This window comes from Cyclopterus lumpus, chromosome 4 (genome assembly GCF_009769545.1).
Source record: "Cyclopterus lumpus isolate fCycLum1 chromosome 4, fCycLum1.pri, whole genome shotgun sequence".
NCBI lineage: Eukaryota > Metazoa > Chordata > Actinopteri > Perciformes > Cyclopteridae > Cyclopterus > Cyclopterus lumpus.
In genome coordinates, this window is record NC_046969.1 from 23,520,006 (window position 1) to 23,533,959 (window position 13,954).

Genomic DNA, 13,954 nt, shown 5'->3' on the forward strand with positions numbered 1-13,954 from the left:
TCACGTACAATACCACATCAATAATATGCAGAGGTCAAGGGGTCAGAGCCAGGAGGGGAACCGTAGCACTTGAGTTTATGGACGTTGAATTTTTCAGATGTCTGTCACTGTTACTCTTGCCAGAGAGTTGTTTCTGCTGCTGTTGTTTACATTCCTCGTGATGCAAACAAAACAAAAACAAAAAGCACTACAGTAATGTACTACCTTGTTGCGTTTGTTGTGTTCCAAATGGGCTACAACTGACATTTGTTTTGTTGCACGAGGATAATAAAGGAAATCCTAAATGTATCTAATGTCACGTGATAACTGTAACCACGCACACGCAGAGGTCAAGTTGAACTTGACCTCTGCGTGTGACCCGGAGCATCCAAAGGGAGGGGGGGGGGGTGACGCGGCGAGCCTCCTGGGCTGCAGTTCCCTCAGCCTCCTGCAGAGGGAGTCACAGCCCGCTTTGCACGGGTGGGGAGGGAGTAAAGGAGGGGAAAGCCATGGTGTCCCGCACACACACACACACACACATACAAAAAAAACAGGCAGCAGCAAGTGCGGTGCAGTCGACCTGAGAGGAGCGGACGCTGCTCCGCCGCCGTCTCGAGGAAACGCCGCACAAATGAGGGGACCGTCGCGGATAACTACCACACATCCCTCCGCTTGACTAGCTAGTTTGCTGCATACCAAACGGACACGTCCACCCCTCTTTTTTATTTCCCCTTCTCGCCGGGATCACGACGCCGCTGTGTGTCTTTCAATCGGAGGATCTTGCCTGTTTTTTTTTTTTTTTTACATTTTAAAATTTAATTAAATTTTTTTTTTTTTTTTACATTTCTTCCCACCACCCACCCCAAAAAAAACCTTTCTACCGGGAGGCTGAATGGAAGCCGAGGGAGCGGTCGGGCTGTCGGAGGCCGGGGACGGGAGCCCGCTATCCGGGGCCGCAGCATCCGATGATGATGGGGACACGGTCGTCGGAGTTAGCTACGGGATGGACGCCGCAGACATGGGTACTTTTATAGTCAAACCCTTTTTTTCCAAAATACCCCCCCACCCCCCCATATCCGTCTTTTAATGTGCGTTTCATAACCCGCTTGACAACCGTTGCCATCGGCTGTGAACAGAAAGTCCCGACTCATCTTTGCTAGCAAGGACTCAGTCGGGCTAACGTTAAGCTAGCAGCTAGCTAAGTGAATTAATGTGGTCCGTCAGGTTATAAAGTTTTATTTTAACGTTTTATTATTTACCGTTTTTTTTGTGTGTAACGGTTTCACGTCAAGTGGTGGAGGTGCAGTCGTTGTCTGGTGAGCGACACCGTTCAAACCAGGGCTCGGCACGGGCAATATCACATAGAAATAGAGTAGCTTATAGCTGTACATATGTGTAATTAATTAACTTTACACGAGGAAGGAGCCAGGGGTGTAGCGAGGATTTAATGGCCTCCTTTTCACCAAGGAAACAAATGTCTCTTTGCCACCTTCCCCCCCCCCCCCCCCCCCCCCCCATTTTCAGATGTGGGCACCTTGAATTATCACCTGTCACCCACACAGGCTGGAGGAAAAACATAATGTTACTACCCATTATGTCGTCTGAAGAATTAAAGCCTCACTTTTGGTTTAACCATTTGCCACCATGGCCTTTTATTCGAGCCTTAAAAATACTAAATTTCCTCAAGAAAGATGGCTGTAAGGGACAGACCAGAGACCACCATGGCAGTTCGACCAGATATCATGTTTTAGTGTATTTTATGTGTGTTTATTTATAGGTGACACAAGGTGACATTTTAAAAATAGGAGAGAGAAAAAAACACTGTTTTTTGCTGTTAACATTAGGAATGCCCCAGTAAGTCATGATGGAAACTGAAGCAGCTAAATGGAATTCAGCCATAGTACATTTTATTATTTGCACCTGGGCTTTTCCTAATGTGACACAGCAAAATGTCCTTTGTGAAATCACATAGTGTATAGTAGCTTATAGCTGTACATATTTCTAATTAATTACATTAACATAAAGAAGGAGCCAGGGGTGCAGCTAGGATTTAATGGCCTCCTTTTCACAAGCAACCACATGGTTTGCTGCCTTTCTAGCTGTGGGCACCTTGAATTATCACGACCCGTCAACCACACAGGCTGGGGAGAAAAAACAAACGAGTGTCACCCATTATGTTTCCCGGAGAAACCATTAAAGCCTTAATTTCGGTTTACCATTCGCCACCATCTTGGCTTTTACTGGAGCCTGAAAATACGGGTTTTGCTGTTAGCATTAGGATTGTCCCGGTAAGTCAGCACGCTACAACACCAGGACCCAGGAACTGAAGCAGCTAAATGGAATTCAGCCGTCGTAAATTAGAATTTTTTTATTGCACCTGCACTTTTACTAATGTGAGACAGCAAAATGTCTCTTGTAAAAAGGGCTCGATTAGCGGTCGAGGCCGTGACGTATCGTGAAAGCCAGTCGTTAGAATCGCCGCAATATAAATCGACTATGCTGCTATATAAACAGATATTTATTGGACTCAGTATGTCAGTATTGTACCAAATAAAAAGAAAAAGCATGTAGAAAAGCAAGAGAGCGCTAGTTTGTAGTTCAATTGTTAAATGTCCCGCTCAGTACATGCTAATCATCTTTTAATAAGCAACTTTAAGGATTCTTATTAAAATGCTTCATGTTATGTGTTTTAAATGCACCAAAATAATATATCAGACAACATATCAGATTTTTGAAACCCTCAAATAGCCGTATCAGCCTCTAAAGTCCAGTATTAATTTAGGATAAACTGAATGTAATTCAAGAGACAATTAGAGCGTTTTCTCGTCACTTAAATGCAATCAGAGTTTTCTTAATCTCAGTTCTATTGAGGCTGAATGTGTTTTGTCTTTGTCGCTCACCGCTGTGTTGTGTCTGTTTGTGTCTGAAGGTGAGAGGCTGCACTTGTTGTGCGTGTATCAGTGATGAACGAGGTGTGCTGAGGTATATTTACCCTCCCAAAAATATTCCTGAGGGATGGAGCAGCGCATGTAAAAGTAACGCGTTCCCAATTCTGTATTTCGCTGAAGTTTGACGATCTTCAGAGCTGCGTGTGAGTTAGACAAAATGACGAGGTCTATTTAGACTGGCTTCATTGAATAAACAGGAGACGGCGACGCTTTCTTCGTACAGAGAGAGAGATGAGGGATGATTCTCAAATTGAGGTAATCGGTTCTCATTTTGGAGAAATCAACATGTATTTAATTTGGCATGCTTTTAAAACACTGTCTCGGGACCGTTCCAAGCTAATTAGATTGAGCTTTGTGATAAACACCTGCATCATCAACATAAAGTCGAGTGCTAATTTATAAATGCAATCTGATAAGGCGTTGAGTATGCTAATGCTTGTAAATACATCTATGGCTGGCTGAAGCTCAATGTTCAGGCTCTGGAGGCTAACAGCAGTCCGTCAACCTGCATTCACTGGTCGTCATGTTCACTGTACTTCACAGTCTGGGGATTTTCATTGTCCGGTGAGGAAAGCGCTGACTTCGACTTCGACAAGAGCTTAGAACGGCCTCGTGAATCAATGGGCTGTCTGGCGGGCCGGGGGGGGGGGGGGGGGGGGGGTATGGTTACTCGACGAGCTCAGCTGTAAAAGGAGGATGAAAATGCCCGTTTTTCTTTGGCTGCAAGATGTTTCTATTTTTTTTCTACAATCATGCTTGCTGCCACGTGTCTCGTGAACTGGGGGGGGGGGGGGGGGGGGGGGGGGGGGGGGGGAATTTCACAAGTGCGTGTACCTTCTGAGTCAGTGCACCTTCTTCAAATGCAACAGAAAACACAGAAGAGAGAGAGAGAGAGAGAGATAACGAACAGCCTTAAACTGATGCATTATTGACCCCGCCTCTATCCTGCCAAATGTATTCAGGTTGACGGTTTACGGACAGTTGGCGTCACCTGTCTGTGTTGCATTGTAATAGCTGAGAGAGCAGTAAAATACAAGGTTTATAAAAGCAGCAGACGACAAATATCTTCATAGCACAAAGTGTTAATTACACTGGATCGAGTGGAGTGAAAGACTGCGCTGAGCACATAATGTTTCTTTGCTTTCAACACACTAACATCTGTTAGCTCGTCGGCCCATTAAATCTCCGCTCTCTTCATCTCGGAGTCGGCGAATGCTGCAGGTTGAGTTGGTTTTTAAATATTACTGAGGCATGGCCTTGTTTTACAATTATGCCCGTCATTGATGCGGCACTGCTGCGTTATTCTATTAGGGAGCATTAGTGGGCTTAAGAAGTCCCTTTAAAGAGAACCAGCCGAGTCGATGCCTTGCGAGACATCTTTCAGTGAAACAAACGTGATGTTATTTGGCTTCCAAAGATACCAAGTAAAAGGAAAATGTACAGAGAATCATACACTTTTCTAGTACACATTTGTAACACTGTAATCCTGTTATTACATAAAGTTGTAGTTCCAAACATCTGCTCTAATGTAAAACCGTGTGCCACGTATGTGATGTCACTCATTAATGTGTGGTCGTCGTGATGTCACCCATTGGATTGTGGACTGCCGTTACGAAGCCTAGACTTCAGCGATTTGGCCGTCGCCATCTTGACTTTTTTTTTGCAACCGGTCAACAGAAGTATTTGAAAACGCGGCGGGGGTGACGTCATCTGGCAGAGTCGACGACCTGTCAATCACAGTCAGCATACATTAAATGGACCATAATTTAATCTAGTTGTATCGAAGAAGACTTGAAACTAGAGATCGAGACCATAAACTCATGTTTAAAATGTTTACTGAGAGAAGTAGAGTCATTTTCTCATAGACTTCTATACAATCGGACTTCTTTTTGCAACCGGAGAAGTCGCCCCCTGCTGGTCAGTAGAGAGAACATACGTTTTAATCAGCTCCACACAAGCACGGTTTTGTTGTTCTTTATTTCAGCATGGTAGCTGTGCATTTAATTTGTCAATCTTCTTATGTGCATTTCTCGTAGAGCTGCTAGTGTCTCCTCCTGCAATGCAAAGGTTGTGTAGGTTAAGCTAGTTTGTCTGATGAGCCCCCACGGCATGGAGGGGTAGGCGTGAATCCCACTGCAACATCTGTCAGCGACGGGTCGTAAAGGGAGAGGCCATGAAAGGCTATTTAGCTAATATGTGTTAAACCCCTTGGGGGGGGGGGGGGGGGGGGGTCATTTCTGTGGCAGTGTAACAACAATCTGGCATTGGCACCGGTCGAAAGGAATGGATGCGAATCGGTCTTGCTCGACTCTCATTGGCTGATCACGTGACAAGCGATGAACCTGAGAGCTCGGTCATCATCAGATCCTGCGCACGTGTAATCGTAAGCTCGGCTGCCGCGAACGTGGGAATGCAACGCCGCGTGTGGGTGTCACAGCCGGCTGTTAAATATCTGTCTGAGTGCTTAGTCCCATTCATTCGGTGCTCCTCATCCTCAGGCAGTCGTAATTTGTCCCCATGGTCTCCTGTCAGAGCACAGCCTTAATCTCATTTATCTTCTTCCCGGCACTCGTACTCCCAACTGCTCTCACTAGGGCTGCACGATATTTATATTTATGCGCAACAGTCGCATTTAAAGGTTCTTGTATGCACAGAACGCGTTGCTAGTGTGCGGCGCTCACAGAGGAACCACCAATCGAGATCGTTTCTCAGATCGATTTACAGCAAAACCTGACACCGAGGAGAAAACTGGGAGAAATGGAATATTTGCGCTGAGATATTTTTTTGGTTGCTGAAAGGATGATGGTTGACCAAGCATAAAAATTATTTTATACCCTGTATTGTATTGCAAAAACGAAAAATATCACTATGGCAGTTTTTCCTTCCTCCAATATTGTGCAGCCCTACCTCTCACCTTCGACCTTGGCTCCTCTCCTACTTCCTCATCTCTTACTGATCCCTTAGGCTCCCCCCCCCCCCCCACACACACTTTTCTCCCTCTTCTGTGTCTCTCAGTTCTCCGCTTTAGGCAAGGCCTGTCAGAATTGCTGACGAAGGCACAAAAAGGGTGGTTGCCTTCTGTGGAATTTGCCATCTTATTTGCTTCCACCTTATATGTTCTTCAAGGTCTCTCGCTCTCTCTCTCCCGCTGTGGCTGTTGCGTTATCCAGCAGCAGTTCGTATCCTGGTAGCCAATCCACGGAGCTCGCGTTCGCCTCCCCCGGGTTATTTGATATTTTACGTAGATGATGATGCATTTCATTCACGTCTTACGTTGCTGCTGATTTTTGTCTGCAAGTGGAGGGAGGAGGGTGTGTGTGTGTGTGTGTGTGTGTGTGTGTGTGTGTGCGTGTGCGTGTGTGCTCAGCTGCGTGCTCAGCTGTTGTTTGTCCTTGTGCTTTTTTGTTCAGGTTTTTTATTTATTTTTAAATTGTGTTGAGAGCATTGGGAAGATGAGTGAGCCGGGAGAGGGGGGGGGGAGTAAATACAGCAGCTGGAAACATAATCAGAATCCCAGGCTGCATCCTCTTATCGTCATGGCGACTTTGCAGCTGTTTGCGCTGCTGGATGAGGCATCAGTTTTACACACTCGCGACTGCAGCGTCTTTGTTTCCCCCCCCCCTCCCCTCTCAGAGGCCCCGCTGTTTTCAATTAGGAGAATTACCGTGCCCACTGCGCAGGCTAGTATTGTTTCATAATCAGCAGCACCAGGAGCATAACGCCGTCCAACTCATCTTAAACACCCACGTGGAGTTAAGAGTGCCCGCCTGCTCGGGGCTGAGGAAAGGAGGGGTGTTTCACTGCAGCAGCAGGGAACTAGGCGTTTTGTGTACGTTGGTTTCCTCCACAGTCCTAAAACATTCACGCCAAGTGTAGTGGAAACTCCAAATTGCCCGTGGTTAATGTGTTTGTGTACGCGTGTGTGTGTGTGAGCCCTGGAATAGACCTGCACAGTGTGTACCCGGCTTCTCGTTCAGTGGAAGCTGAGATAAAGCCCCCAGATAAGCTTCTTTTTAAAAGAATTGATTTATTAACAACTGCTTTTCATTTTTTAAACAGTGTGGGTCCAGTTCACAGAAAGCTTCTGTGTTGGATTTACTGCTCTGGTTGGTTCGGGTTTATCTCCGTGGAAGATTTACTGACACGCTCTGCACCTACTGCAGTGACGTGCACTTGATTTATCAAACGGGCACACTGATGTGGAAGCATAGCTCGCCTGTCATCTGAGGCAGAGCTTTTATATAATCAGCAGACTGCTCTCCTGAATGCAGACGCATGTAAGGGAGGATGGTGCGGATGGTGCGGATATTGGAAGGAGAGATTAAGGGGATGTCTGTAGTGCACAGTACGGTTTGACCTACTCACAGACCTTCCCACTTATTTTTACATAGCTTTTAATGCGTGTCATCGATTCCACCGGGTTGGATTCAGTGCAAAATCCAATCACGCAAGTTCACTAAAAAACCTCTCCAGCTCAGACTCTGGGAGCAGGCTGGAGGGAGGTCTAGGCCGTATATTGCTGGGCCCTGCACAGGGGGGGGAACCAGAACCAGGACCGACTGTAGTAGATTTGTCAGACCCCCCCTTCTGTAGTTAAATTAATTTATAAGCGGTTTCAATCCTACATTTCAAATCCTCACTCGTCTCCAGTCTCCCTCCACAGACAGACATCCGTCTCCTCCATGTTTTGACATTCTGGGGTCAGCTTAGAGAAGAAGCCTCGATTTTCTATCCAGTTTGGAGCTGGATCAGCAGCTGCAGGCTTTGCTATTTCCTGCATTGTATTATTATATATATACATTTTTTACAAAAGGCCACTGTTGCTGTTTATCTGAGCGTATTCATTTTTGCCCTAATAGTGTGCGTAAGAGGTGGAGGCGGCTTTCTGTAGGTAGAACGGTGAGCGATACACCAACCGTAGACCTGAGGATGCCACGCAACACCGGAGGAGGATCGTCTGCCCTCGCTATGTGTGTTGGTACAGATGGAAAGCCCGCAGAGGTCGGTCCGTGTGGTGGAGCATGTCTGAGTTTAAGGGGCATGCTGGGGTAAATGCAATGTCTCACAGCATTTGGATGGTGGCTGAGGTGCATGCTCAACTTGAAGCAATTTAAGTCCACATTGCTGGCGTTGTCTTGTTTGTGACTGTAAGTCCTGATTTGCACCACAGCTTCGTGACAGTTAGACAATGCTATGTGTGTGTGTGTATATATATATATATATATATATATATATATATATATATATATATATATAGGAATAACAAGCTCACGGTGTTTTATTATTTTCAGCTCGGCAGCCCCAGGTGTCAAAACTAAATCACCAGGTGTGCGTAGATTGTTCTGTACAGGTATGAGCAGCAGTTTACCCCACACTTGTTGCGCAATTGCACTGCGTCTGTAGTTAGAGCGGATTACCCTCCACTGAGTCACAGAGATGCTGCTCTCAGCAATAACAGCTGCACGCAGGAGTCGGGCTGATCTCCACCCTGTTGATTGGTCCACTCCCATGACTCCTCTCCTCCTCCTCCTTCTCCTCCTCTTCCTCCTCCTCTCCGTAAAAGGACCTTTTGTCTCTCTGTGCCTTTTTTTTCCAGGATCAGCGAGGATCACTGAGCTCGGTTCCGATCCAGAAGCTTAGCGGTGGAAAAACATACTGAAATTGCGTAAGAGTTCGGAGCGCATGTGTGCCAATTTGCTGGTGAGGACTGTTGCTGTTTTTAAGCTTGCCTGCCAGTCTCCTCAGGAGCAGCGAGACACTCTTGACACATCGGCCCCGTGGTATTAATTCAACACCCTCCCCACCAGAAAATGTGAACTGGCATTGCGAATATTACCACAACTCTCAGATTCAAGCAGGCGTCTGCATTCGCTGTTGTATTGACCCCCGGAGGTGTGTGTGTGTGTGTGTGTGTGTGTGTGTGTGTGTGTGTGTGTGTGTGTGTAAAAACCAGCTACTATGATATTCTGTCAGGACTTGGCCGAGCTGCTAGACTTTTTCTTCTTGCATCTCCCCACTTCAAAAAGTCCGCCGAGCTTTCAGGCCTCTCCAAGGGGAAAGAATTACACTTTCATACCCACCTGTTCCATCAGTCTGAGCCGCGGGCTGGAATGAAGATGCAACTGTTGCAGCCTCTCTCCTGAGAGGCGGCGGCAGGCGAGATTTAGGCTGGAGTTTATTAGCCGCCGTCAGCCGCTGCCAAGCCGGTCATCTCATCCACTTTTCGTTTGTCAGTTTGAGAGCCAGATGGATCGGGACGGTGAAGGCAGACAGACGCAAGCTGCAGAGTGAAGGCAGGTCGGCCATTTTAATGATGTTTGCATTTTTCTTCTTCTTTTTTTTTGCCCTTCACCAGAAATACAGCCGTTCCCTTTTCATCAATGACGGTCTCTGAATTATTTAAAGGTTCTCGACATGAGATTCAGAGCATTAATATAGCAGCTCATAACCAACCGGCTCATAACCAACCGGCTCATAACCAACTAGCTCATAACCAACCGGCTCATAACCAACTAGCTCATAACCAACCGGCTCATAACCAACCGGCTCATAACCAACTAGCTAATAACCAACCGGCTCATAACCGACCAGCTCATAACCAACTAGCTAATAACCAACCGGCTCATAACCAACTAGCTAATAACCAACCGGCTCATAACCAACTAGCTAATAACCAACCTGCTCATAACCGACCAGCTCATAACCAACCGGCTCATAACCAACTAGCTCATAACCAACTAGCTCATAACCAACCGGCTCATAACCAACCAGCTAATAACCAAACGGCTCATAACCAACCAGCTAATAACCAACCGGCTCATAACCAACCAGCTAATAACCAACCGGCTCATAACCAACCGGCTCATAACCGACCGGCTAATAACCAACCGGCTCATAACCAACTAGCTAATAACCAACCAGCTCATAACCAACCAGCGCATAACCAACTAGCTAATAACCAACCGGCTCATAACCAGCCGGCTCATAACCAACCAGTTAATAACCAACTAGCTCATAACCAACCAGCCAATAACCAACTAGCTCATAACCAACTAGCTCATATCCAACCAGCTAATAACCAACCGGCTCATAACCAACCGGCTCATAACCAACTAGCTCATAACCAACCAGCCAATAACCAACTAGCTAATAACCAACCGGCTCATAACCAACCGGCTCATAACCAACTAGCTCATAACCAACCAGCCAATAACCAACTAGCTAATAACCAACCGGCTCATAACCGACCGGCTCATAACCAACCAGTTAATAACCAACTAGCTCATAACCAACCAGCCAATAACCAACTAGCTCATAACCAACTAGCTCATATCCAACCAGCTAATAACCAACCGGCTCATAACCGACCGGCTCATAACCAACTAGCTCATAACCAACCAGCCAATAACCAACTAGCTCATAACCAACCGGCTCATAACCGACCGGCTCATAACCGACCGGCTCATAACCAACTAGCTAATAACCAACCGGCTCATAACCAACCGGCTAATAACCGACCGGCTCATAACCGACCGGCTCATAACCAACTAGCTAATAACCAACCGGCTCATAACCAACCAGCTAATAACCAACCGGCTCATAACCGACCGGCTCATAACCAACCGTAGACGTCACCATTTAAACTCTTTTTTTTTCAGCACCATGAGCTGCTTCCGCCATGTTGAGAGCCGCTGAGAGGCAATAGATACGCTCCGTGTTTCATACTTTTTACAGTAGACAGCCAACAACCCATAAAACCAGACAGACGGTCTCTTGTCTTCCACCTGTCCTCATCCTCATAATCCAGACAGTTGGTCGAGTCGCCTGCAGAGAATGGGATTGGGATTAGGGATAGTAGAGTAATAGTGATTTAGCTGGATTTATATCTTGGCGTCTGTCTGTGTGTTTGGGTGAACCACGGGCAAGCCTGGTCAACTGGGGTTACGGCGGCGAGTGAATCTGGGAAGGGTTTCCGGCTCTGAAACGGTGTAAAAAGGCCTTGAATAGATGGATGGATGGATGGATATATGAATAGATGGATGGGTGGATGGATATATGAATAGATGGATGGGTGGATGGATATATGAATAGATGGATGGATAAATGGATATATGAATAGATGGATGGATAAATGGATATATGAATAGATGGATGGGTGGATGGATATATGAATAGATGGATGGCTAAATGGATATATGAATAGATGGATGGATAAATGGATATATGAATAGATGGATGGGTGGATGGATATATGAATAGATGGATGGGTGGATGGATATATGAATAGATGGATGGGTGGATGGATATATGAATAGATGGATGGGTGGATGGATATATGAATAGATGGATGGATAAATGGATATATGAATAGATGGATGGATAAATGGATATATGAATAGATGGATGGGTGGATGGATATATGAATAGATGGATGGATAAATGGATATATGAATAGATGGATGGATAAATGGATATATGAATAGATGGATGGGTGGATGGATATATGAATAGATGGATGTATAAATGGATAGATGGAGAGATTTCTCTTGAAAATGGCTTGTATGCAAAGGCGGAGGTGAGCATATAAATTCATTTAGCATTGGTCTTTTTTTTTCCTGTCATCCTTCAGTGGCAATTTAAACTCAAATGTCAAAAAGTGAACGCAGTCAATTTTATAATCGTATGGTATTTAATGAGAAAAGCAAATCTTTGAATCCAGATCTGCATTTTTCACCATTTCCTGACAATCGACCGCAACACATCTACGAATCTATGAAGAAAATAATAACTCGCAGCCCCCTGCAGCTGTTCGTAAAGACTCCCTTTGTAAACAAAAGGACTCGGCAGACTGTTGCTGCTGTGCGTCGCTCGTCGTCCGGCCTCCGAGCTAAATGTCTTTTTTTTTCTTCGAGTCAGCAGAAGGCAGGAAGCTTTTTATTAAGACCGCCTGCTTTTGTCTGATGCCATTGATCGTAACGGATGACTTGGCGTAGTGAAAAGAAAGCTGTCCTCTCCAGCCGCCGCTCCCTCCACACATCCACTGTATTGTACAAAGTGTATGATATGCACTGACAGCAGAGGACGGAGCAGCAGCACACACACACACACACACACACACACACACACACACCGCTTTGTTCAGTAAATCAGAGGACTGCTGATGGGAAATGTACTTTGCAGATGAGTGCCCGCAGCAACGCGCCAGTTCAAGACGTGTGTTCAACCATACTTCCTTCTGTCGTCTGCAAGTCGCTGGCATTATTACTGTGTGTGTGTGTGTGTGTGTGTGTGTGTGTGTGTGTGTGTGTGTGTGTGTGTGTGTGTGTGTGTGTGTGTGCACATGCATGCAGAAGTAGTAAGGATTAAGCCGTGAGCATATTATTCTGCTGTAATTGCGAGGAACCCTTTAAAGCCTCTTTTGAAAAGCTTAGCGTTTGGAAGTCGATGACTCCCTAATTATTAGCGTGGACGTCCGAGCAGCCGTGGCTCTGATCCAGGAGGGATGGTCATTTGCAGAGGACAGTTATTGACACACACACATATTCTTATCTACACACTGGAGCAGAATTTGATTTGTTTGCTCGTGAGTTAGTGCCGGGCTTTTGGAGGATCCGGTTAATGTGTTGCTAGCATGCTGACTTAATGTCCGAGTTACACACACACACAGACACACAGACACAGACAGACACACACACAGAAGCTCTTCTGCTGGTTGGGTTGTGCTGGATTACTCTGAAAGAAACCAGGATAATGTGACATGAAAACCCCTTTTTATCCAATGTTTTTTTTTTTTAATGTCTCTGCCATCTGCACAGATGTGACTTGAATCACATAAGAGGTGGTCAGAAAAAAACAAATGGGATTTTCAGAAGAATAGTTTGACAATAAGATTATTGGCATTTAAAATAATTTCCATATTTTAGTACTCACATTCATTTATAGTGAGTACTCTCTACGTTGAACAAATTGAGTACTCATGCCCATCCCTTATTGGCTTTCCCTGCCAGGAGTTAGATGAACAGGTGTATATCACATTATATTCGATTTGTTTTATTTGTACACAAACAGGAATATACAAACGACAGGTTGTGGTTATCATGTGGGTGCTCTTGCCTCCTTTTTAAAGTGACTTACTCTCCACTCTAAAGCTTCATTTTTTACTTTACAGACATGAAGGTGATATTGATCCTCTTATCTAACTCTTTGCCAATATTCTCAAATAAGCATATGTCCCAAAATGTTAAACTATTCCTTTAAATAGTATAAAGATTGCAAGCGTTGCGTCTCCGTTACTGCCGATAAGAACATTATTGTCCGACACACAGCTGTTAGGACAATAACAACTGTTCCAGAAACGACGGCTGTGGAAGAACTGTGCAGATGTCACGGTGTCTGGATGTAATGACAGGGAGCCGGGAGATCATTATAATCGTGTGTGTGTGTGTGTGTGTAAACATCACATTGATGAAGACTCGTGTGCATTTACTGCCTCAGCTTTTCCACTCTGGGCCAGAGACGAGAGATCCACGCAAAACACACCTTACTGAGATCAAGGGTGGAATTGGCCCCCGAAGACACTGATTCAGGATCAGTTTGCCTTCCCTCTGTCGAAACAGCCGTCGTCGCTGTTGCGTAACTCTCCTGTGTGAAGTGAACCAGGCTGAGGTGGTTAACCCTGAATTATCATGAAACAACCCACTCCTCTCGTCTGCATCGTTCACCACAAAAAAAGAGCCGACTGTATTTATTACCCCTCCTTTGTATTGAGCGACCCGACAAGAGTTATGATGGATTTCTGCGTTGTTGTTGTTGTTGTTGCGTGAAAAAACGTAAACCCAATCGAGTGATGACGAACAAGCGGCCTCTTCCTCAGCTCCTCCTCCTCGGGGAGTCCCGGCATTGATCCCACCGGGGTCGTAGGTGGCCGTCAGTAAGACGCATCGATGCTGCAGTGTGTGTGTGTGTGTCTGTGTGTGTGTGTGTGTGTGTGTGTGTGTGTGTATGTGTGTGTGAGAGACGCTAACAAT

General features: G+C 45.6%; 1 protein-coding gene across 5 annotated transcripts in view; it reads left to right on the forward strand.

Annotated features, from left to right (window-relative positions):
* The first annotated feature begins 534 nt into the window (after nucleotides 1-534).
* Nucleotides 535-13,954, forward strand: part of pip5k1ca (phosphatidylinositol-4-phosphate 5-kinase, type I, gamma a) — a 41,941-nt gene continuing 28,521 nt past the window's right edge. For all 5 annotated transcript variants that reach the window (XR_004609342.1, XR_004609341.1, XM_034530074.1 and 2 more), the window contains exon 1: nucleotides 535-1,001. Coding sequence is in view for 3 of the 5 variants with exons in the window: in XM_034530074.1 (XP_034385965.1) it covers nucleotides 872-1,001 (130 nt within the window). In the remaining 2 variants the exon portion in view is untranslated. The remainder of the gene's footprint in view (nucleotides 1,002-13,954) is intronic.